Source organism: Ranitomeya imitator, chromosome 2 (genome assembly GCF_032444005.1).
Source record: "Ranitomeya imitator isolate aRanImi1 chromosome 2, aRanImi1.pri, whole genome shotgun sequence".
In the NCBI taxonomy this organism is placed as follows: Eukaryota; Metazoa; Chordata; class Amphibia; order Anura; family Dendrobatidae; genus Ranitomeya; species Ranitomeya imitator.
In genome coordinates, this window is record NC_091283.1 from 630,435,890 (window position 1) to 630,459,507 (window position 23,618).

Below are 23,618 nucleotides of genomic sequence, written 5' to 3' on the forward strand. Positions count from 1 at the left end.
GACCTCATCACAGGTCCTGTTTGCACAGAGCAGCCAATATGTGGTGTGCTACTCTGCGGGTGGAGGAATGACCGGCTGATATTGAACACCATGGGTTGTGAGCAGGGGCGCGCGCACTGCACTAGTGACAGCAAATGTCAGGGATTATGGAGAGTCGGCACCAGGTGTTCTGACCGCCGCTCTGCCGCCCCCTGTCTTTCAGTGAGGACTGCCGCCTGAAGCAAAGGGCTCAACTTGCCCCATGATAGCGGCGCCCCTGGGCGGATGGATCGCGATTCCACCCGCCACTATTGCGGGCACATGTCAGCTGTACAAAACAGCTGACATGTCCCGGCTTTGATGCGGGCTCACCGCCGAAGCCCGCATCAAAGCGGGGGTTCTGTCCTCAGATGTACTATTCCATCCGAGGACAGAAAGGGGTTAAAGGGAACCTGTCAGCAGGATTATGCACAGTAACCTACAGACAGTGTCAGGTCAACACCGTTATACTGATTACAATGATACCTTGGTTGATGAAATCCGTCTTGTGGTTGTTGTTTAATCTTTATTTTCAGTTTTTAGTTAATGATATGCTCGTGCTTCGGGCGGCCTGTTGGGTCTTCATGTGGTGCTCTGATTAGCTATTCATAATGAAGACTGTTGACTGATCACTGATCCCTCACTGACCTGCCCCCTAGTTTACATACTGAATATTATATATACAAATTGAATTTAAAAACAGCAAAACTCTTCTGCAGGCAGGCACCGGCCATGGCACCTGCGCTGCAGTATAATCACATGTTTAATGTGTTTATAATTAATATGGTTGAGGTAATCCTGATAATCAAAAAAAAAAACCCATTTGCAAATGATGTTCGGCATAAACCCACTGCTGTGCTGCCATAAGATGAACAGGAAGCACTTATTTATGTACAGAGTCACAATATACTGAAAACGTAGAACTCTTGTCCCAAAATTTATAGTATAGGGACACCCTCTAAGGGCATTTTTGTACATTAATGTATGTATTTTTGTGTAAAAATCATTTTTGGCATTAGGGTTTCATTACATATTACCAGTACAGAGTAAGTATTAGAACGAGGTGTGTCAGGGAGCTTTGTCTGATGGCTGGGTCTTTTAGCCCTTATCCAGAATTATCTTCTTAGCTGATTTACTGCTAAAGATAACCAAACAATGTTAATCTTACATTCAGCAATGCTGACCATTTGGATGTCATGTGCACCGTCATATAGGAATAAATCCAGAATTTTAACACTATAAATCGGCTTTATGAAAATACCTTATGGTTAGTTAATGGCTTTATTACACTGTCTGTGTTTTGCACTAAACAGTGAGACCAGTATTAACCAGAAGACACGTCTTTCTTCTCTTCCCATACTTATCTGGTCTGATAAAAAGCAACTGTCCTTTAAAAATTGCTTGCCTGTTGGAAAAGTGGCCATTTTTGGTACAGCTGTGAATTTGCTGTGATTTGACCATTATTAAACAATGATGTAATAATTGAATGATAATAGAAAGGCTGGAGGTCGCTACCCCACCACTGGACAGACTCTCATCCATAATGTCCACTGTAGTTGATATAGAGACAAAACATGACAACCTTTTATCTTGGTCATTACTCACCTGGACAGATATCTACTGAAGTTTCCTCCTGCTTACATTGCCCATCATCACTCGTATACATCTTCTCTTCTTCTTCTATAACAACAACTTTAATATTAAGCAGATCTTCATCCTAAATAGAAACAAAGGTTTAAAGGGACTGTTAGCACAGAAGGACCGTTCAAACCAAGTACAGGTGCTCGGTCAACCTTGGCTTGGCCAAACATTTAAGTGCAGCTTCCCAACTATTTTCAATCTACAGTATCTCCATACCTCCCCCTCTTTTTTGATTGACAGTTCTGGCTTTATGGAGCCAGAGAAAGGTGTAGGTAGATGGAAAACAAGTAGTTGGGAAGGTGCACTTAAATGTATGGCCACACTATGGTGCACCAAGAGCCTGTACTTGGTTTGAACGGTCATTCTTTGCTGCCGGACTCCCTCTATAACCTTTTATAATCTTTATATAATAAATAATACTTAAATAAGGAAAGCTTGCTATATGAGAAAACCTTTAGGCCAACTACCCGTGCATCCTGTAGGACACTGTGATTTTCTGCAGGACAGTTCGCAGAATACAGAGAACTGGAACATCTCTCTGGTGGATTTCTCCTGCAGGATCCATCTATAGAAGACACACAGTGACTCAATGCATTATTCATATGTGTGATTACATAGTGGGTGTAGCTTGGTGACCCTCAAAACTGATACTACAAATCAAACCCTCCTTACATTGCTGATCAGCTATCACGTAAGTATCCTTTTCATCATCTATAACATCAGCTTTAATATCAACCATATTGTCCACCTAAACAGATAAAATCAAATCATTAAACATAGCTATGGTTTATTGTATAGACTTGTTTGATATTTGGGGAGACCTCCACTATTTTTACCTGTTGATCCCATGGAATATATAGACTTTTCTCTGTGCAATCCTGGGAATACAGAGGACTGAGACATCTTTCTGGTGGAGTTCTCTTACTGGATCCTTCTGTGGGAAAAACACACATATAGTGACTGAATACACTAAGGTTAAATAACCGAAGCTGCTCTGTTTACAATCAATTAAAATCCCCACTTACTTGGTGATGTGCGGGTTTGCTGCGTCTCCATCATGACGTCCTTGTACAGATCCTTGTGTCCTTCTATATACTCCCACTCCTCCATGGAGAAATGGACAGTGACATCCTGACTCCTTATAGGAACCTGACACACAATGATACAGTCATCATCCAGACATCAAGAACTAAAGTGACTACTCCCACGTATCAGACTGGTAAGGTAGGGCGCTGGTCTCTGAACATTGACCTCACAGCGTCTTTAGGGTGATCACAGCAGCAGACCTATTAATTGGCTTGCAATTATTCATTGATCCTTGAGTGGTTTAAACATATTTCCACCCCCAGACAAAGCTAATTTGCGAGGAGGGCTCTTTATCTAGTTAGCAGTTTATTGGTTATTTGTATTTTTTCATACTTCATCCCTTTATCTATCTGGCAAGTCCCCTCAAAAAAGTATAAAAGGAATAGAAGTATACAAAGAGGTTTTCCCAAAATTGCAAGTTATTCCCTATCCAACGAGTAGTGGATTACTCAGTGATCACTGGGGGCCCATCCTCTGGGCACACCAGTAATGGTGAGGATGGAACTCTGTAGCTCTGGTTTGAATGGGACAGAGGTACGCATCCTTGACCTCCACTCCATTCATTGTCTATGGAGCAAGCAGAGTAAAGAGTTTGGCTATATCCAGTAGTCCCTTTGAATGGAGCTTAAAGGGACACTGTCACCTGAATTTGGAGGGAACAATCTTCAGCCATGGAGGCGGGGTTTTGGGGTTTTTGATTCACCCTTTCCTTACCCGCTGGCTGCATGCTGGCTGCAATATTGGATTGAAGTTCATTCTCTGTCCTCCGTAGTACATGCCTGCACAAGGTTATCTTGCCTTGCGCAGGTGTGTACTATGGAGGACAGAGAATGAACTTCAATCCAATATTGCAGCCAGCATGCAGCCAGCGGGTAAGGAAAGGGTGAATCAAAAACCCCAAAACCCCGCCTCCATGGCTGAAGATTGTTCCCTCCAAATTCAGGTGACAGTGTCCCTTTAAGCCATGCATGCATATCTCGGCTCCATTCAAGACGAGCCCTATTCTCGGGTTTCCAAAGTTCGATTGTATACATTTCTGGGGATCCCACTGGTTGGAACCCAGCCATCTGGAAGTTACCCTCTATTCTTTGGATAAGGGAAAACTTGCAATTTTGGGAAAACCCCTGTAATTATTTTCTGGGCATACTATACCATACGCACTTTATTTGTTTATATGATCTGTGGTTCCATTTGATTCTTCAGCTTGGCGGGTTATATTTAAGAAATAAATACGGTGGCTTAGTGATTAGCAGTATAGTTCTCCGGTTTCCTTCCACATTGCAAATACATACTGATTGAATATTTAAATTATGAGCCTCATGAGCGACAGTGATGAAGATATCTGTAAGTTCTGTGCAAATTATTGGCGCTATATAAGTGAGTTAAGAAAAAGACCCAGAATTCCCAGCGGCACTCACCTCTCCAGTCAGCAGCTCAATGATCTTGTTGGCGAGTCTGAGGATCTTCTGATCATTGTACTCAAAGATCAGTGAATGAGGTGGAGTCTCCATGATGGGGCTCTGTGTCCTGCTCCATGTTCCCAATATGCAGGGGGCCACACACTTATCAGAGGTCTTCCTTACAACGGTGTAATCCTGTGTATGATGGAAAATCCTGATAAATATTAACCCATTACCGACCTAGTACGTATATTTTATGTCATAGGTTGCTAAGGACTGTATGAAGCGGGCTCAGGAGCTGAACCTGCTTGATATCAGGTAGATGCTAGCTGTTTAACATAGCTGGTATATGCCTAAAGCTACAATGCAAATTTACCTATAACTACCACGGTATCACAGAGAGCCAATGAGTTACTATGGCAGGTGGGGGTCTACTGAAGGCCCTCGTAACTTCCAATCTGTAGTGGAGTTTCACAGAGTTTGTTTAGGATTTCATTGGAGAACTGAAATTTCACTATATACTGCAATACTGTGGTATAATGTATGAACAATAAAATGATTGCAGAGTCAAGTTCCCTAAGGAGATTTAAAAAATAAAGAAATACGTTTTCAAAAATATAATATACATAAAATCTTAATTCGTCTCCTTTAAAAATAAATAATATAAAAAAAATCTAGTATTGCCATGCTAGAGAAAGTGATATCTATTAAAATATAAAATTAACAAAACCATGTGTTAAACTCCAGTGAAAAAAAATTGAAATGCAAGAAGTGATGTTTATCAGTCACAGTACTTCTCTAAAAAAAATGCAATTGAAAGTGATCAAAATGTCACATGGACAAAAAAAAAAAAAAAAAGTTACTGGTCTCAAAATTACATTTTTTTTAAAAAACAAAATCCTTAGGTTTTTTTTTAACCACTTCAGCATAAAAAACCTTAGCATCGATGTAATCATATCGACCTAGAGAATTAAATTGCCAGGTAATTTTACTGCACAATGAATGTCATTATAACAAAACGAAAAAAGAAAAAAAAGTTGGAATTGCATTTTTTATTGCCATTTTACCTTAACTTTGTTTTGTTTGTTTTCCCATTTTTGCAGTACATTATATGGTAAAATGAATAGTGTGATTCGATACAACTGGTCCCACAAAAAAAACAAGATATCATACAGCTATGTTGAAAGAAAAAAAAAAAAGTAATGGCTCTTGGAACAAGGGAAGCGAAAAACTAAAGCGAAAAAATGAACAATCGCTAGATCTTTTAAAGGTATTAAGACATATTACTAGAATACTGTATTTTCTGGCGTATAAGACTACTTTTTAACCCCTGAAAATCTTCTCAAAAGTCGGGTATCGTCTTATACGCCAGGTGTCGTCTTGGGTACATTCCACCAACTGCTTCATGTCAATCTGACAGCAGTAGCCGTAAATGAAGTCATGTGACATTGTGCGTCCCAAAATCCCTCACCTCTCCAATCAGCAGGTAGATGATCTCCAGGGTGAAATCTAATATCTTCTCGGTCACCTGACTCTTGTCCATTATCACTCATGGATCTGTCACGGACAAGTCGGCCAATTGCAGTCATGTGGTCTCTTAAATCAATCTATAAATGATAGAGGTAATGAGTTTTTTTTATGAATAAGGGATAATTCTCCATGATAATCCAAACAAACAATCTCACCATCAATTGAAACAATATAATCAGAACAGAAAACATCACGTGTGTAAAGGTGGGCAAATCTGCCTGCTAAGATAAATCAACAGAACACTCCGAACAAGGAATATAATATGGGCTGCGTTATATACCACATGGCTGTTATATACTACGTGGGCAGTGTTATATACTGTGTGGGCTGCGTTATATACTACATGGCTGCTATATACTATGTGGGCTGTGTTATATACTATGTGGGCTGCGTTATATACTACATGGCTGCTATATACTATGTGGGTAGTGTTATATACTATGTGGGCTGTGTTATATGCTGCGTGGCCTGTATTAACGCATCGGGTATTCAAGAATATGTCGTGGCCTGTGCTATATACTATGTGGCTGCTATATAGATACATATTCTAGAATACCCGATGCGTTAGAATCGAGCCACCATCTAGTGCTACAATATATTCCCAAGGTTTCTTTAAGTGAGGCTAAAAGGGTGTCACAGCTATATTTAGTTTTTAGAGTGTACAGGACCCCGTTATGGATGATGAAGGCAGGTCTGAGAGGAAACTCAAAATGTCCAAGGTGTTCTGAGGAAGGAGCTGACCTTCTACACATGATGTGGTCGTGTTCTCGCCTTCAGCCCTTTTGGGTGAAAGTGCTCAATCTGATTCATACATGCTAGCCACCTTAGGGAGAGACCCAAGTTGGGCTAAATGTAGCGGGACGAAAGAGACCGAAAAGCCCTCTACTTAAAGGAAATACATAGTGGATGCTTTCCTGAAACGGAAAGTACTTGCAAGCAGCATAATACAAAGAATAGCAGGTTTACCCAGAATCCTTTGCAGTAGGCGGAGCTATGCAAATCATCTCTTTCCACCCCTGTCTAATCCACAGCGCTTGGAACCGCCAAGCGTGCAATGCTGCGGATTAGTTTCTAAATTTACACAGCCAACCAATTCCTACCTGTGGACACGTGTTTCGGGCTTTAGGCCCTCATCAGCACAGGGTAGGAATTGGTTGGCTGTGTAAATTTAGAAACTAATCCGCAGCATTGCACGCTTGGCGGTTCCAAGCGCTGTGGATTAGACAGGGGTGGAAAGAGATGATTTGCATAGCTCCGCCTACTGCAAAGGATTCTGGGTAAACCTGCTATTCTTTGTATTATGCTGTTTGCAAGTACTTTCCGTTTCAGGAAAGCATCCACTATGTATTTCCTTTAAGTAGAGGGCTTTTCGGTCTCTTTCGTCCCGCTACATTTAGCCCAACTTGGGTCTCTCCCTAAGGTGGCTAGCATGTATGTATCGCTTGCTCACCGAGCCCCACTCCATACAGCCAACCAATTCCAGCCCTGTGCTGATGAGGGCCTAAAGCCCGAAACACGTGTCCACAGGTAGGAATTGGTTGGCTGTGTAAATTTAGAAACTAATCCGCAGCATTGCACGCTTGGCGGTTCCAAGCGCTGTGGATTAGACAGGGGTGGAAAGAGATGATTTGCGTAGCTCCGCCTACTGCAAAGGATTCTGGGTAAACCTGCTATTCTTTGTATTATGCTGCTTGCAAGTACTTTCCGTTTCAGGAAAGCATCCACTATGTATTTCCTTTAAGTAGAGGGCTTTTCGGTCTCTTTCGTTCCGCTACATTTAGCCCAACTTGAGTCTCTCCCTAAGGTGGCTAGCATGTATGTATCGCTTGCTCACCGAGCCCCACTCCATACAGCCAACCAATTCCAGCCCTGTGCTGATGAGGGCCTAAAGCCCGAAACACGTGTCCACAGGTACAATCTGATTCAAGAAGTGATGGGGGTAAATATTGTGCGTAACCCGCTGACTTCCCTCCTGGGATGTATGGATGATATTGCTATGGATTAATGTGGAAGGTTGGCTATTGCAAGATTGCTATATGCTGCTAGGACGCTTATTGCGATGCATTGGTTAGATGAAAAACCACAAGTCAAAAATGAATTTGTGAACAAAATAAAAATGATCGTTCTCATGGATAGGAATATCTACATTAACCCCTTTCTGACATTGGACGTACTATTCCGTCCATGTGGGGTGGGCCCTAATTCCCAAGGACGGAACAGTACGCCCAGCGCGATCGGCCGCGCTCACGGGGGGAGCGCGGCCGATCGCGGCTGGGTGTCAGCTGACTATCGCAGCTGACATCCGGCACTATGTGCCAGGAGCGGTCACGGACCGCTCCCGGCACATTAACCCCCGGTACACCGTGATCAAACATGATCGCAGTGTTCCGGGGGCATAGGGAAGCATCGCGCAGGGAGGGGGATCCCTGCGGGCTTCCCTGAGATGATCGGTACAAGGCGATGTGCTCACCTTGTACCGAGCATCTCCTCCCTGCAGGCCCCGGATCCAAAATGGCCGCAGGGCTACTTCCGGGTCCTTTAGGTAGTACTTCTGGGTCCAAACTAGGTTCTGGTAACCAAGCAGCAGGGCACGCCAGATCGCTAATCTGACACAGTGCTCTGCAAAGTGTCAGATCAGCGATCTGTCACTATACAGTGATGTCCCCCCGGGACAAAGTAAGGAAAAAAAAAAAATTTAGATGTGTAAAAAAAAAAAAATTAAAAAAATTCATAAATAAAGAAAAAAAATATATATATATTATTCCCATAAATACATTTATTTATCCAAATTGAAAAAAAAACAATAAAAGTACACATATTTACTATCGCTGCGTCCGTAACGTCCCAACCTATAAAACTGTCCCACTAGTTAACCCCTTCAGTGAACACCTTAAAAAATAAAAAAGAGGCAAAAAACAACGCTTTTTTATCATACCGCTGAACAAAAAGTGGAATAACATGCGATCAAAAAGATGGATATAAATAACCATGGTACCGCTGAAAACGTCATCTTGTCCCGCAAAAAACGAGCCACCATACAGCATCATCAGCGAAAAAATAAATTATTTTTTCTATAAAATAGTTTTTATCGTATAAAAAGCGCCAAAACATAAAAAATAAATAAATGAGGTATCGCTGTAGTCGTACTGACCCGAAAAATAAAACTGCTTTATCAATTTTACCAAACGTGGAACGGTATAAACGCCCCCCAAAAGAAATTCATGAATAGCTGGTTTTTGGTCATTCTGCCTCATAAAAATTGGAATAAAAAGCGATCAAAAAATGTCACGTGCCCGAAAATGTTACCATTAAAAACATCAACTTGTCCCGCAAAAAACAAGACCTCACATGACTATGTGGACTCAAATATGGAAAAATTATAGCTCTCAAAATGTGGTAACGCAAAAAATATTTTTTGCAATAAAAAGCGTCTTTCAGTGTGTGATGGCTGCCAATCATAAAAATCCGCTAGAAAACCCGCTAGAAAAGTAAATCAAACCCCGCTTCATCACCCCCTTAGTTAGGGAAACATAAAAAAAATTAAAAAAATGTATTTATTTCCATTTTCCCGTTAGGGTTAGAGTTAGGGTTGGGGCTAAAGTTAGGGTTAGGGTTACATTTACAGTTGGGATTAGGGTTAGGGGTGTGGTTAGGGTTATGGTTGGGATTAGGGTTAGGGGTGTGTTGGGGTTAGGGTTTCAGTTAGAATTGGGGGTTTCCACTGTTTAGGCACATCAGGGCTCTCCAAACGCGACATGGCGTCCGATCACAATTCCAGCCAATTCTGCGTTGAAAAAGTAAAACAGTGGTCCTTCCCTTCCGAGCTCTCCCGTGCGCCCAAACAGGGGTTTACCCCAACATATGGGGTATCAGCATACTCAGGACAAATTGTTACCCTTCGGAAAATAAAAATTTGGGGGGCTAAAAAAAACATTTTGTGGGAAAAAAATGTTAATTTTTTTAAAAAACATTTCAAAAATTCCTGTAAAACACCTGAAGGGTTAATAAACTTCTTGAATGTGGTTTTGAGCACCTTGAGGGGTGCAGTTTTTAGAATGGTGTCACACTTGGTTATTTTCTATCATATAGACCCCTCACAATGACTTCTAATGTGATGTGGTCCCTAAAAAATATTGGTGTTGTAAAAATGAGAAATTGCTGGTCAACTTTTAACCATTATAACTCCCTAACAAAAAAAAATTTTGGTTCCAAAATTGTGCTGATGTAAAGTAGACATGTGGAAAATGTTACTTATTAATTATTTTATGTGACATATCTCTGTGATTTAAGGGCATAAAAATTCAAAGTTGGAAAATTGCAAAATTTTCAAAATTTTTGCCAAATTTCCGTTTTTTTCACAAACAAATGCAAGAAGAGTTGTGGACAGCTCTCCAGGCAGAGTTTGAACAATGGCTGTCTCCACTGAACCTGGATCCAGGGAAGGCAGTGTCTGTTAACGGTGCAAATCTGGTGGCGGCCCTATGGCGAGGCAATGGCAATGTCACACACGTGCCTTGCATGACTCACATCCTGAACGTGGTGGTACAGCGATTTCTCTGCCACTATCCTGGATGAGCGCCTGCAGAAAGCACATAAGCTGTGTGCTCACTTCCGCCGTTCGCACCCCTCAGGTCATTGACTTGCATTGATGCAGAGGTCTTTGTCCATGCCATAGGTTGATATGCGATGTGGCAGCAGCAACGAGCCCTGATGCAGTATGTCATGTCGTGTAGCCTGGGCCAACACAGTACGGACGTGGCACATATCACATTTATGGAGTGGGCACAGATTAAGGACCTTTGCACACTTCTGCACAGTTTTGAAATGGCTACTAAGATGGTTAGTGCTGACGATGCCATCATCAGCATCACTATTCCAGTCATCTACATGGGACAACATTGTCTCAAAGTTCCAGACTATTGTCACACAGGCGGGTGCCAAGGCAACGCAGCATGTTTATTCTTTGTGTGGAATCGCGGGGATTCCACACACATAGGAATGCATTGATCCGCTTACTTTCCGCATGTGGCTATGCCCACCATGCGGGAAGTAAGCGGATCATGTGCGGTTGGTATCCAGGGTGGAGGTGAGGAGACTCTCCTCCAGGCCTTGGGAACCATATAATTGCTAAAAAAAAAAATTAAAATTAAAAAATCGTGATATTCTCACCTTCCGGCGTCCCCGGCAGTCTTCCTGCTCCTTGCGATGCTTGCGTTTCCAAGGATGCTTTGCGGCAATGACCTGTGATGATGTGTGGTCTTGCGAGACGGCTATGTCATCTGGGGTCATTGCCGCTAGGCATTACTGGGAACTCGAGCATCGCGAGGAGCGGGAAGACTGCCGGGGACGCCGGAAGGTGAGAGTATCACGATTTATTACTTTTTTGTATTATTTTTAACGTTAGATCTTTTTACTATTGATGCTGCATGGGCAGCATGAATAGTAAAAAGTTGGTTACACTTGTCAAACACTATGTTTGACAAGTGTGACCAACTTGTCAATCGGTTTTCCAAGCGATGCTACAGATCGCTTGGAAAACGCTAGCATTCTGCAAGCTAATTACGCTTGCAAAACGCTAGTGTTTAGCGGGAAAACGCATGCCAATTCTGCATGCGTTCTTCCCACGGCAGGGAGTTCCGGAATTGCCACGGAAATTTCCACGGCAATTCCGGACGTGTGCACACAGCCTTAGAGAGGTTTTGCCCAGGACAGCAGTGAGGCACACAGTGTACACCACAGTGCTAGACTTCCAACCACAGGCACATCAATTCGTCAACACCAAAACCGAAGCAGCAGCAGCAGTAGTGTAAGTGGCATAAGCAATTTTTGTGAGTCCATTTACATTTTTTAGACCAGCTTGTGCACTATCACAACAGAGTTGCTGCATTTTAGCTCCTATATTGGGTGTTTCCCATGCGAGAAATACTGGTGCCTTTGATCGGCGATCAGATTGTTACCGCCAGCCGTCACTGTGGGATCACACTGTCAGCGTGAGTCCGCAGTTTGTGACTTTGACCGGCGGTAAAAAGCTTACCGCCGGTCACAGACGTCGATTGATGAGACTGTTATCCCCATCAGCCTACACCTGTCGCTGATAACAGCGAAAGCAGGCACCGCTAATGAGCGTAGTCATCAGCCCGCACCTGTGCTCAAAATAAAAGTTAAAATAAATATAAAAAACAGTTATACTCATCTTAACACCTAATCCCTGAAGCCCTAGTCCTCTGAAAAAAAATTCAAAAATGAAAAACACCGATGCTCACCTTAATGCCTAATCCCCGTTGCTCATGTCACCTGTAAAAGAAAAAAAAAGATAAACCACCATATCCCTTACCTATCCACCATAATCCATACTGTCTCACGATGATTCGGATCACTTATAGAGCAGTCACATCAGCTGGTGCGACTACTCTACCAGGCTGCTGGTTGGCTGCACACTGATAGCAGCGAACTGCGGTGATAAATTTCACAGAAGTTCATCAGCTGGTGAGCCCCCGATGATCTCACTTACAGCACCACCGCTGAGTGAGAAAGTGTCGTCAGTGAGTTAATTGGCATTCATCAGCTAATAAACTCCAGTGACCTTTCTAACCGCAACACACGGACACAGTGTCAGTGTGAGCCTGCTGTCCTTGAGAGCAGTCACATCAGTGATGCGATTGCTCTCAAGGTCATTAGGATCGTCGTGGAACATTATGGATTATCTCTACACTGTGGACATGTGAGTATTATGTTTGTTTGTTTTTTTGTTGTTTTTTTTTTTTACAGGGGACAAGGGCATCAGGATTAGATGCTAAGGTGAGTATAATGCATTTTTTATTTTTAAATAAATGTGTAAAACCATGTGGTCATTTATTTTAAATAAAGGAGTTTATTCTGGGTGTTTTTATTATGTCTCTCCATTACTAAAGCCTGGGCTTCATGTCTTCTGCCAATACAAGGCTGACATGAACCCCCAACCCCAATACCCCACTTGCCACCGCATCAGGGCAAGTGGAAAGAGTGAGGCTAAGTTACAGATTTGGCGCATCTTATTGATGCGCTATATCTGGGGCGGCTGAGAGCGGATGTTTTTAGTCTGGGAGGGGGCCAATAACATGGCCCTTTCCAAGGCCACAGCTGTCTGGCCTTTGCTGTGTAGATATAGGGGGACCCTACATCAATTTTTTTCTGAGGCACCCCTGGAAACCAAAAGACCGCTCAAACAAATAATATTTAGGATCCTAGAACCAACCAAAAAAAAACAAAAACAACAAGGATCCCTAAAATGTAACTTTTATTAATTAAAGCTAAAATCTGTTTGTTCCAAATTTAGAAAGATTGGTGTATAAATACAAGACAATATGAACACAGGACAAGAACCCGATATGGACTAACAGACCCTGTCAGATGCCCTAATACTGGTCCCTACCTAACAGCGGAGGTTGGCACCCTAAGTTTTAGCGGTAGGTGCCCCCGCTCCTCGACGGCTGGCCCTGATAGCCCTATACAGACCCGGTGTTCCCTAAAAAGACGTAGAAAACAGTACCAGTGTATTCAATACCCAAAAATTGAAAAAAATCTAAAAACTAAAAAAATGCAAAAAATATAGCAGAAAAAAAATAAAAAAAACTTAAAGCAAAAAAACACAAAGTTTGTTATTTGCCCCCAAAAGAGAATCCCTGATAGGGAATAATAGAAAAAAATCACAACAACTCATTGGGTAGACACACAATACCAATGCCTCATTTATCCAAAATGTAAAATGGCAAAGGGCCACTCCACCTGATTCTCATAGCATTACTGTCAACCCTGTGGTTAAATATGTCCAAAATTATTATAACTGGTCAAATGACCCCTAGGTATATTAAATACCCCCAAAAGCACAAGATAACAAAAGCATCCCAACACAACAGGAGACCCCAGAGCATACTCCTCAAAACCAACCATATAGAAACCACCCATCTTAAAGGGACTCTGTCACCTGAATTTGGAGGGAACAATTTTCAGCCATTGAGGCGGGGTTTTCGGGTGTTTGATTGACCCTTTCCTTACCCGCTAGCTGCATGCTGGCTGCAATATTGGATTGAAGTTCATTCTCTGTCCTCCATAGTACACGCCTGAGCAAGGCAAGTGAGCGCGGCCGATCGCGGCTGGATGTCAGCTGCCTATCGCAGCTGACATCCAGCACTATGTGCCAGGAACGGTCATGGACCGCCCCCGGCACATTAACCCCCGGCACACCGCGATCAAACATGATCGCGGTGTGCCGGCGGTATAGGGAAGCATCGCGCAGGGAGGGGGCTCCCTGCGTGCTTCCCTGAGACCCCCGTAGCAACGCGATGTGATGGCGTTGCTGCGAGGGTCTCTTACCTTCCTCCCTGCAGCAGCCCCGGATCCAAAATGGCCACGGCATCCGGGTCCTGCAGGGAGGGAGGTGGCTTACCAAGTGCCTGCTCAGAGCAGGCGCTTGGTAAGCCTGCAGCGCTGTAAGTCAGATCGCTGATCTGACAGAGTGCTGTGCAAACTGTCAGATCAGCGATCTGTGATGTCCCCCCTGGAACAAAGTAAAAAAAAATTCCACATGTGTAAAAAAATTAAAAAAAATAAATAATTCCTAAATAAAGAAAAAAAAATATTATTCCCATAAATACATTTCTTTATATAAACAAAAAAAACCAAACAATAAAAGTACACATATTTAGTATCGCCGCATCCGTAACGACCCAACCTATAAAACTGTCCCATTACTTAACCCCTTCAGTAAACACCGTAAGAAAAAAAAAAACGAAGCAAAAAACAACGATTTATTATCATACCGCTGAACAAAAAGTGGAATAACACGCGATCAAAAAGACAGATATAAATAACCATTGTACCGCTGAAAACGTCATCTTATCCCGCAAAAAACGAGCCACCATATAGCATCATCAGCAAAAAATAAAAAAGTTATAGTCCTCAGAATAAAGCGATGCAAAAATAATTCTTTTTTCTATAAAATTGTTTTTATCGTATAAAAGCGCCAAAACATAAAAAAATGATATAAATGAGGTATCGCTGTAATTGTACTGACCCGAAGTATAAAACTGCATTATCAATTTTACCAAACGCAGAACGGTATAAACGCCTCCCCAAAAGAAATTCATGAATAGCTGGTTTTTGGTCATTCTGCCTCACAAAAATCGGAATAAAAAGCGATCAAAAACTGTCACGTGCCCGACAATGTTACCAATAAAAAGGTCAACTCGTCCCGCAAAAAACAAGACCTCACATGACTCTGTGGACTCAAATATGGAAAAATTATAGCTCTCAAAATGTGGTAACGCAAAAAATATTTTTTGCAATAAAAAGCGTCTTTCAGTGTGTGACGGCTGCCAATCATAAAAATCCGCTAAAAAACCCGCTATAAAAGTAAATCAAACCCCCCTTCATCACCCCCTTAGTTAGGGAAAAATTAAAAAATTTTAAAAATGTATTTATTGCCATTTTCCCATTAGGGTTAGGGCTAGGGTTGGGGCTAGGGTTGGAGCTAGGGTTAAGGCTACAGTTAGGCTTGGGGCTAAAGTTAGGGTTTGGATTACATTTACGGTTGGGAATAGGGTTGGGATTAGGGTTAGGGGTGTGTCAGGGTTAGAGGTGTGGTTAGGGTTACCGTTGGGATTAGGGTTAGGGGTGTGTTTGGATTAGGGTTTCAGTTATAATTGGGGGTTTCCACTGTTTAGGCACATCAGGGGCTCTCCAAACGCGACATGGCTTCCGATCTCAATGCCAGCCAATTCTGCGTTGAAAAAGTAAAACAGTGCTCCTTCCCTTCCGAGCTCTCCCGTGTGCCCAAACAGGGGTTTACCCCAACATATGGGGTATCAGCGTACTCAGGACAAATTGGACAACAACTTTAGGGGGCTAATTTCTCCTGTTACCCTTGTGAAAATACAAAACTGGGGGCTAAAAAATAATTTTTGTGGGAGAAAAAAAGATTTTTTATTTTCACGGTTCTGCGTTATAAACTGTACTGAAACACTTGGGGGTTCAAAGTTCTCACAACACATCTAGATAAGTTCCTTGGGGGGTATAGTTTCCAATATGGGGTCACTTGTGGGGGTTTCTACTGTTTAGGTACATTAGGGGCTCTGCAAACCCAATGTGACGCCTGCAGACAATTCCATCTAAGTCTGCATTCCAAATGGCGCTCCTTCCCTTCCGAACCCTCCCATGCGCCCAAACGGTGGTGCCCCCCCCCCACACATATGGGGTATCGGCGTACTCAGGACAAATTGGACAACTTTTGGGGTCCAATTTCTCCTGTTACCCTCAGGAAAATACAAAACTGGGGGCTAAAAAATAATTTTTGTGGGAAAAAATTTTTGTTTTATTTTTACGGCTCTGCATTATAAACTTCTGTGAAGCCCTTGGTGGGTGAAAGTGCTCACCACACAACTGGATAAGTTCCTTAGGGGGTCTACTTTCCAAAATGGTGTGACTTGTGGGGGTTTCAATGTTTAGGCACATCAGTGGCTCTCCAAATGCAACATGGCATCCCATCTCAATTCCTGTCAATTTTGCATTGAAAAGTCAAATGGCGCTCCTTCCCTTCCGAGCTCTCCCATGCGCCCAAACAGTGGTTTACCCCCACATATGGGGTATCAGCGTACTCAGGACAAATTGTACAACAACTTTTGGCATCCAATTTCTTCTCTTTCCCTTGGGAAAATAAAACAAATTGGAGCTGAAGCAAATTTTTTATTTAACCCCTATCTGACCTCGGACGGGATAGTACGTCCGAGGTCAGATCCCCTGCTTTGATGCAGGGCTCCGCGGTGAGCCCGCATCAAAGCCGGGACATGTCGGCTGTTTTGAACAGCTGACATGTGCCCGCAATAGGTGCGGGCAGAATCGCGATCTGCCCGCACCTATTAACTAGTTAAATGCCGCTGTCAAACGCAGACAGCGGCATTTAACTACCGCATCCGGCCGGGCGGCCGGAAATGACGTCATCGCCGACCCCCGTCACATGATCGGTGGTCGGCGATGCGTCTCCATTGTAACCATAGAGGTCCTTGAGACCTCTATGGTTACTGATGACCGGTGGCTGTGAGCGCCACCCTGTGGTCGGCGCTCACAGCACACCTCCATTTCTGCTACATAGCAGCGATCAGCAGATCGCTGCTATGTAGCAGAGCCGATCGTGCTGTGCCTGCTTCTAGCCTCCCATGGAGGCTATTGAAGCATGGCAAAAGTAAAAAAAAAAAGTTAAAAAAAATGTGAAAAAAATAAAAAAATATAAAAGTTTAAATCACCCCCCTTTCGCCCCAATCAAAATAAATCAATAAAAAAAAAAATCAAATCTACACATATTTTGTATCGCCGCGCTCAGAGTCGCCCGATCTATCAATTAAAAAAAAGCATTAACCTGATCGCTAAACGGCGTAGCGAGAAAAAAATTTGAAACGCCAGAATTACGTTTTTTAGGTCGCCGCGACATTGCATTAAAATGCAATAACGGGCGATCAAAAGAACGTATCTGCACCAAAATGCTATCATTAAAAACGTCATCTCGGCACGCAAAAAATAAGCCCTCAACCGACCCCAGATCATGAAAAATGGAGACGCTACGAGTATCGGAAAATGGCGCAATTTTTTTTTTTTAGCAAAGTTTGGAATTATTTTTCACCACTTAGATAAAAAATAACCTAGTCATGTTAGGTGTCTATGAACTCGCACTGACCTGGAGAATCATAATGTCAGGTCAGTTTTAGCATTTAGTGAACCTAGCAAAAAAGCCAAACAAAAAACAAGTGTGGGATTGCACTTTTTTTGCAATTTCACCGCACTTGGAATTTTTTTCCCGTTTTTTAGTACACGACATGCTAAAACCAATGATGTCGTTCAAAAGTACAACTCGTCCCGCAAAAAATAAGCCTTCACATGGCCAAATTCACTGAAAAATAAAAAAGTTATGGCTCTGGGAAGGAGGGGAGTGAAAAACGAACATGGAAAAATGAAAAATCCCAAGGTCATGAAGGGGTTAAACATTCGAAAAATTCCTGGGAAACACCTGAAGGGTTAATAAACTTCTTGAATGTGGTTTTGAGCACCTTGAGGGGTGCAGTTTTTAGAATGGTGTCACACTTGGGTATTTTCTATCATATAGACCCCTCAAAATGACTTCAAATGAGATGTGGTCCCTAAAAAAAATGATGTTGTAAAAATGAGAAATTGCTGGTCAACTTTTAACCCTTATAACTCCCTAACAAAAAAAAATTTTGGTTCCAAAATTGTGCTGATGTAAAGTAGTCATGTGGGAAATGTTACTTATTAATTATTTTGTGTGACATATCTCTGTGATTTAATTGCATAAAAATTCAAAGTTGGAAAATTGCTAAATTTTCAAAATTTTCGCCAAATTTCCGTTTTTTTTCGCAAATAAACGCAGGTAATATCAAAGAACTTTTACCACTATCATGAAGTACAAAGTGTCACGAGAAAACATTGTCAGAATCACTGGGATCCGTTGAAGCGTTCCAGAGTTATAACCTCATAAAGGGACAGTGGTCAGAATTGTAAAAATTGGCCTGGTCATTAACGTGCAAACAACCCTTGGGGGTAAAGGGGTTAATAGCCTGGAAACCTTTGGCTATTGGCTCCTTCCCAGAATCTGAACATCGGCTTTCCCTCTCCTGGGTATGAAAATTATGTGCGAGCCCACACAATTTATTTGATTTTTTTATTTATTAAAAAAAATGAATGTCAGTGTGGGAGCCTGCCAATATGAACTCTAATATCCCCATGCGTGTCACCGCCGCCAAGTATCGCGGTTCACAGAGAGTTCTGCCAGATGCGGTTTGGTTACAGCCCATATATGTTCATTCTGTGAATGCTCCTACATAGGCTGGTGACAACATGGGACATCGTTTTAACCCATGTATTCCTGTCCAACCTAGGTGGGTATATTTGGTTAATTTAAATAATTAAAGAATGTGTATTTTATTTCTAATAAAGTATTTTATTCTTGGTGTGTTATTTACTAAACCTGTAAGTCTGTAAGTAAAGCGTTATGAGGGTTTCTTGGCCGACACCTCTTCATTACTAAACTTAGGGCTACAGCTGCTGACACCAACCCATAATCCCATTACCCTAACCCTGCTGTGACTGAGCCAGGGCATCAGGAATATCCTGGGCTAAGTGCTAGAATTGGCGCTTCAAATATTAAAGGGAATCTTTCACCCCAAAAACCGTATATGAGCTAAGGCCACCGGCATCAGGGGCTTATCTACAGCATTCTGTAGTCAGAAAGGTCAGAGAGGCCCGATGCCTGCGCACTGCAGTTCCTTGCTCTGCCCTCAACAGGACAAAGTACGCCTTCGCCAAAGCTGCGGCAGGAAGACAAGAGGACGTCATATGAAGATGGGAGGCCCCAGACCCACACCTCGACGCCCATCGGACCAGACCCCCCCCCCCCCCTTGGTGAGTATAATATAACCTGTTTTTCTTACCTTTCAGGTTACATTGGGGGCTTATCTACAGCATTACAGAATTCATTACAGAATGCTGTAGATAAGCCACTGATGTCAGTGGCCTTAGCTCATATATTTTGGGGTGAGATTCTCTTTAAATGCCATTTCTGGGGCAGCGAGCTGAGCGCTGGGACAGGGCAAATAAGCATGAAAAACAAGGTGTTGAATAAGGTAATTACATCACAAATTTTTTTCTGTTTTGAAATATCTTTACTTAGCTCCAAAATAATTAATTGCTGTACAAAAAGCATAAAAGCACGTGTTTTCTGTTGCGCTTTTGCCGCCAACAAATTCCTAGAGATGCAGAAATTTCTGCAATTAAATATTCAACGTGTGCACATAGCCTTAGGCAATCCCCACGTGTGTTGTGGCTGTCTAGCAGGCGCAAAACATGCAGCCACGGGGACTTGAACATATTATCTGAGCACATTCGCTCATCACTAGAAGCTACATAAAGATAAGAAAGTTCTGGCGGCTCCGACAACAAATAATCCACAGGTCCCAAGTAGAGATGAGCAGGATGCACAGATAACGTCGCACTGGCCCTGGGTGATCAAAACCCGCACCGGGACACTGGAAGGTTAGAGATTCGCAGCCTCCCTTCCAGCAGCCAGGTATCACTGACCTGGACTAGAGACCCGGGAATCCATCCGCTCATCTCTAATCCCAACTGTCCGGATTTGGGTCTACGCCTGCAGTCTTAGACGTCTGCTGAATGTCCCTCACTATTAGCGCCCCTCTACCACACTCTATCCCTTACTACCAGCCAGGGGAGAAAATGGACGGGGGTCAAAATTCCCTACGCGCACTGCATTATTGGTCCTTCTTTCTGCTCAAAAGTTGGGAGGTATGGATTTATCAGCCAGCCATTAATGGCCTCACTAATAGCAGCCACAGTGAATACTCCAGCCTGTGATTTCCATCATTCCACCACTAGTTCTTCATTGTGGTACAATTTGAACATTGTGGAGTGATGTACAATATCAAATTGTATTGTGGTACCGTGTTAGCCAGAAAAATCAATGTGAATATTTTTCTATTTTTCTGCCCAATGATGACAGAAGTAGTCTAGGAGTGATACCTTTATTGGCTAACCTGAAAATAATATGTTTGCAAGATTTCAGAGCACAGTGGCTCCTTCTTCAGTCAAGATTACAAAACATTGAGGAGTGTAACACCTGATCCCAGACACTTCTGCCCTGTGCCCAGCCTGGGAGAAGGCTAGCGCCATATACACACATGTAATCACACCCCCCTCGGCTTCCACCTCTTACCTGAAAAAACGTCAAGCAAATATCACGCATCTGTGTTTTACTTCTGGCAAATGAATATAGGACAAGGACCTTTCAGTGAGCAGCAGGACCCTTGATGATGTCATGACCATGTGATCAGTCACCTGTGTAGGAAGAGTCAGGCTGTAGGTTCCAGATTGAAGCTTCATCCTGGTTGTGGGTAGAGATGAGTGAATTTGTTCAGGTTCCCTCTTATTCGGCAAACTATAGCGCTTATCAAATAAGCTGCAGAGGAAACCGGCTTCCTGGATCGCTGGCTGATCAGCTGTTCGGCTCCGCAGCTGCATGTGTCAGGGCTGTGTCACAGCCTGTTTGTTGTGCTCTCCATCCATATGTTGTGACTGTCACACAGCGCCCACACATGCAGCTGATCAGCTGGCGCATCCAGGAAGCTGATGTAAATAGGTTAGGGAAGGGAGCAACCAAAAGGTGCCGGATTTGTAGGGGGGATCATATCAGCCGATAGTGCTCCTCCAAAGGCCAGAGATTTATCCACCTTTGTGGGCCTCTGCTCTGCTGAGTGGACATGCTGCTTCTTCCTTCTGAGCGTCCAATGCCATGTTCACGATGGCGTGAAGTCGTCTGTGAATTTTCATGCTGCTGCACCTTTTGCTGCTACTTGTGCTGCCATTCTGGCTCCTGTGACTCCTAGACTTTCATTTTTCCCTGTGGGGCCGTTGGAGCTATAGGCACATTTCTCTCCTGAAGACACAAAAGAGAATGGTAAAACCAAAAACACTCAGTTTGAAAAAATGTTTGCAGTAATCCGCAAGTGCTAGTAAAAGATGTAAATAACAGGGTATTTGGTTGATACGTTTTTTGCAAAAAATGTATACTAAGCTGCTCTACCAATCTTCACGGTATACCCATATCAGAGCAGTCCTAACTAATGTATGCAATCCCTATCTGATGTATTTAAAAACCTGATCATCTGTATATTACCTGTGTGAACAGGGTTCAGAGAGGAAAAATCCATGTGTGCATACAGGGCAGAACAGCTTTTGTGCAGCTAGCCCAAGAGGAGTGGTGGAACTCCCCAGTCTTGTAGACACAAGAGAACAATCATGGAAACAGGAACACATGGGCTACTTGCACAGTGAACAAGTCTGTAAGAACATATTCACACACCACCAAGAAACCTGAAGACACAAAAGAGAATGGTAAAACCAAAAACACTCAGTTTGAAAAAATGTTTGCAGTAATCCGCAAGTGCTAGTAAAAGATGTAAATAACAGGGTATTTGGTTGATACGTTTTTTGCAAAAAATGTATACTAAGCTGCTCTACCAATCTTCACGGTATACCCATATCAGAGCAGTCCTAACTAATGTATGCAATCCCTATCTGATGTATTTAAAAACCTGATCATCTGTATATTACCTGTGTGAACAGGGTTCAGAGAGGAAAAATCCATGTGTGCATACAGGGCAGAACAGCTTTTGTGCAGCTAGCCCAAGAGGAGTGGTGGAACTCCCCAGTCTTGTAGACACAAGAGAACAATCATGGAAACAGGAACACATGGGCTACTTGCACAGTGAACAAGTCTGTAAGAACATGTTCACACACCACCAAGAAACCTGAAGACACAAAAGAGAATGGTAAAACCAAAAACACTCAGTTTGAAAAAATGTTTGCAGTAATCCGCAAGTGCTAGTAAAAGATGTAAATAACAGGGTATTTGGTTGATACGTTTTTTGCAAAAAATGTATACTAAGCTGCTCTACCAATCTTCACGGTATACCCATATCAGAGCAGTCCTAACTAATGTATGCAATCCCTATCTGATGTATTTAAAAACCTGATCATCTGTATATTACCTGTGTGAACAGGGTTCAGAGAGGAAAAATCCATGTGTGCATACAGGGCAGAACAGCTTTTGTGCAGCTAGCCCAAGAGGAGTGGTGGAACTCCCCAGTCTTGTAGACACAAGAGAACAATCATGGAAACAGGAACACATGGGCTACTTGCACAGTGAACAAGTCTGTAAGAACATGTTCACACACCACCAAGAAACCTGAAGACACAAAAGAGAATGGTAAAACCAAAAACACTCAGTTTGAAAAAATGTTTGCAGTAATCCGCAAGTGCTAGTAAAAGATGTAAATAACAGGGTATTTGGTTGATACGTTTTTTGCAAAAAATGTATACTAAGCTGCTCTACCAATCTTCACGGTATACCCATATAAGAGCAGTCTTCAGGTTTCTTGGTGGTGTGTGAACATGTTCTTACAGACTTGTTCACTGTGCAAGTAGCCCATGTGTTCCTGTTTCCATGATTGTTCTCTTGTGTCTACAAGACTGGGGAGTTCCACCACTCCTCTTGGGCTAGCTGCACAAAAGCTGTTCTGCCCTGTATGCACACATGGATTTTTCCTCTCTGAACCCTGTTCACACAGGTAATATACAGATGATCAGGTTTTTAAATACATCAGATAGGGATTGCATACATTAGTTAGGACTGCTCTGATATGGGTATACCGTGAAGATTGGTAGAGCAGCTTAGTATACATTTTTTGCAAAAAACGTATCAACCAAATACCCTGTTATTTACATCTTTTACTAGCACTTGCGGATTACTGCAAACATTTTTTCAAACTGAGTGTTTTTGGTTTTACCATTCTCTTTTGTGTCTTCAGGTTTCTTGGTGGTGTGTGAACATGTTCTTACAGACTTGTTCACTGTGCAAGTAGCCCATGTGTTCCTGTTTACATTTCTCTCCTGGCAGACTACCACTTTCTAAAGCAGGATCAGACAACAGCATGTCTAGCTCCATCCACGAAAATTACTTCCGGTCATCTGACCCTGGTGACCGCGTCATAAGGAAGTTCGTCCCTGTGCATGAGCAGTAGCAGACAATAGGGAAAAAGGGGGGACCTGGGGGCACTACTAATAATTAGATATGGGATCACTGACCACACGCTAGAAACATGTTATTAAAAAGAGAAAAAAAGGTAGCGTGTATAAGGAAGGATCACCAAAATCAGTATAGCAAAAAGGTGTATATATAAATTTATTGAAACATATCAACAAAAGGCAAACAACCAAACAATTAAAAAACAATTAAAAAAACGTAAGGTTAACAACCATATGGGGCATTGTAGGTGCCCCCCAAGGAAAGCACCAACCTCCACTAAATGTGCCGGAAGTATATTATGGTAA

At 42.6% G+C, this 23,618-nt stretch overlaps 1 protein-coding gene across 1 annotated transcript in view; it reads right to left on the bottom strand.

The window, feature by feature from the left end:
* LOC138666763 (zinc finger protein 850-like) overlaps window positions 1-23,618 on the bottom strand; it is a 146,806-nt gene that overhangs the window by 41,097 nt on the left and 82,091 nt on the right. The window contains exons 8-14 of the mRNA XM_069754938.1: window positions 5,617-5,679; window positions 4,164-4,340; window positions 2,685-2,808; window positions 2,496-2,593; window positions 2,332-2,407; window positions 2,127-2,224; window positions 1,624-1,735 (exon numbers count right to left, since the gene is read on the bottom strand). Coding sequence (XP_069611039.1) covers window positions 1,624-1,735; window positions 2,127-2,224; window positions 2,332-2,407; window positions 2,496-2,593; window positions 2,685-2,808; window positions 4,164-4,340; window positions 5,617-5,679 — 748 coding nt within the window. The remainder of the gene's footprint in view (window positions 1-1,623; window positions 1,736-2,126; window positions 2,225-2,331; window positions 2,408-2,495; window positions 2,594-2,684; window positions 2,809-4,163; window positions 4,341-5,616; window positions 5,680-23,618) is intronic.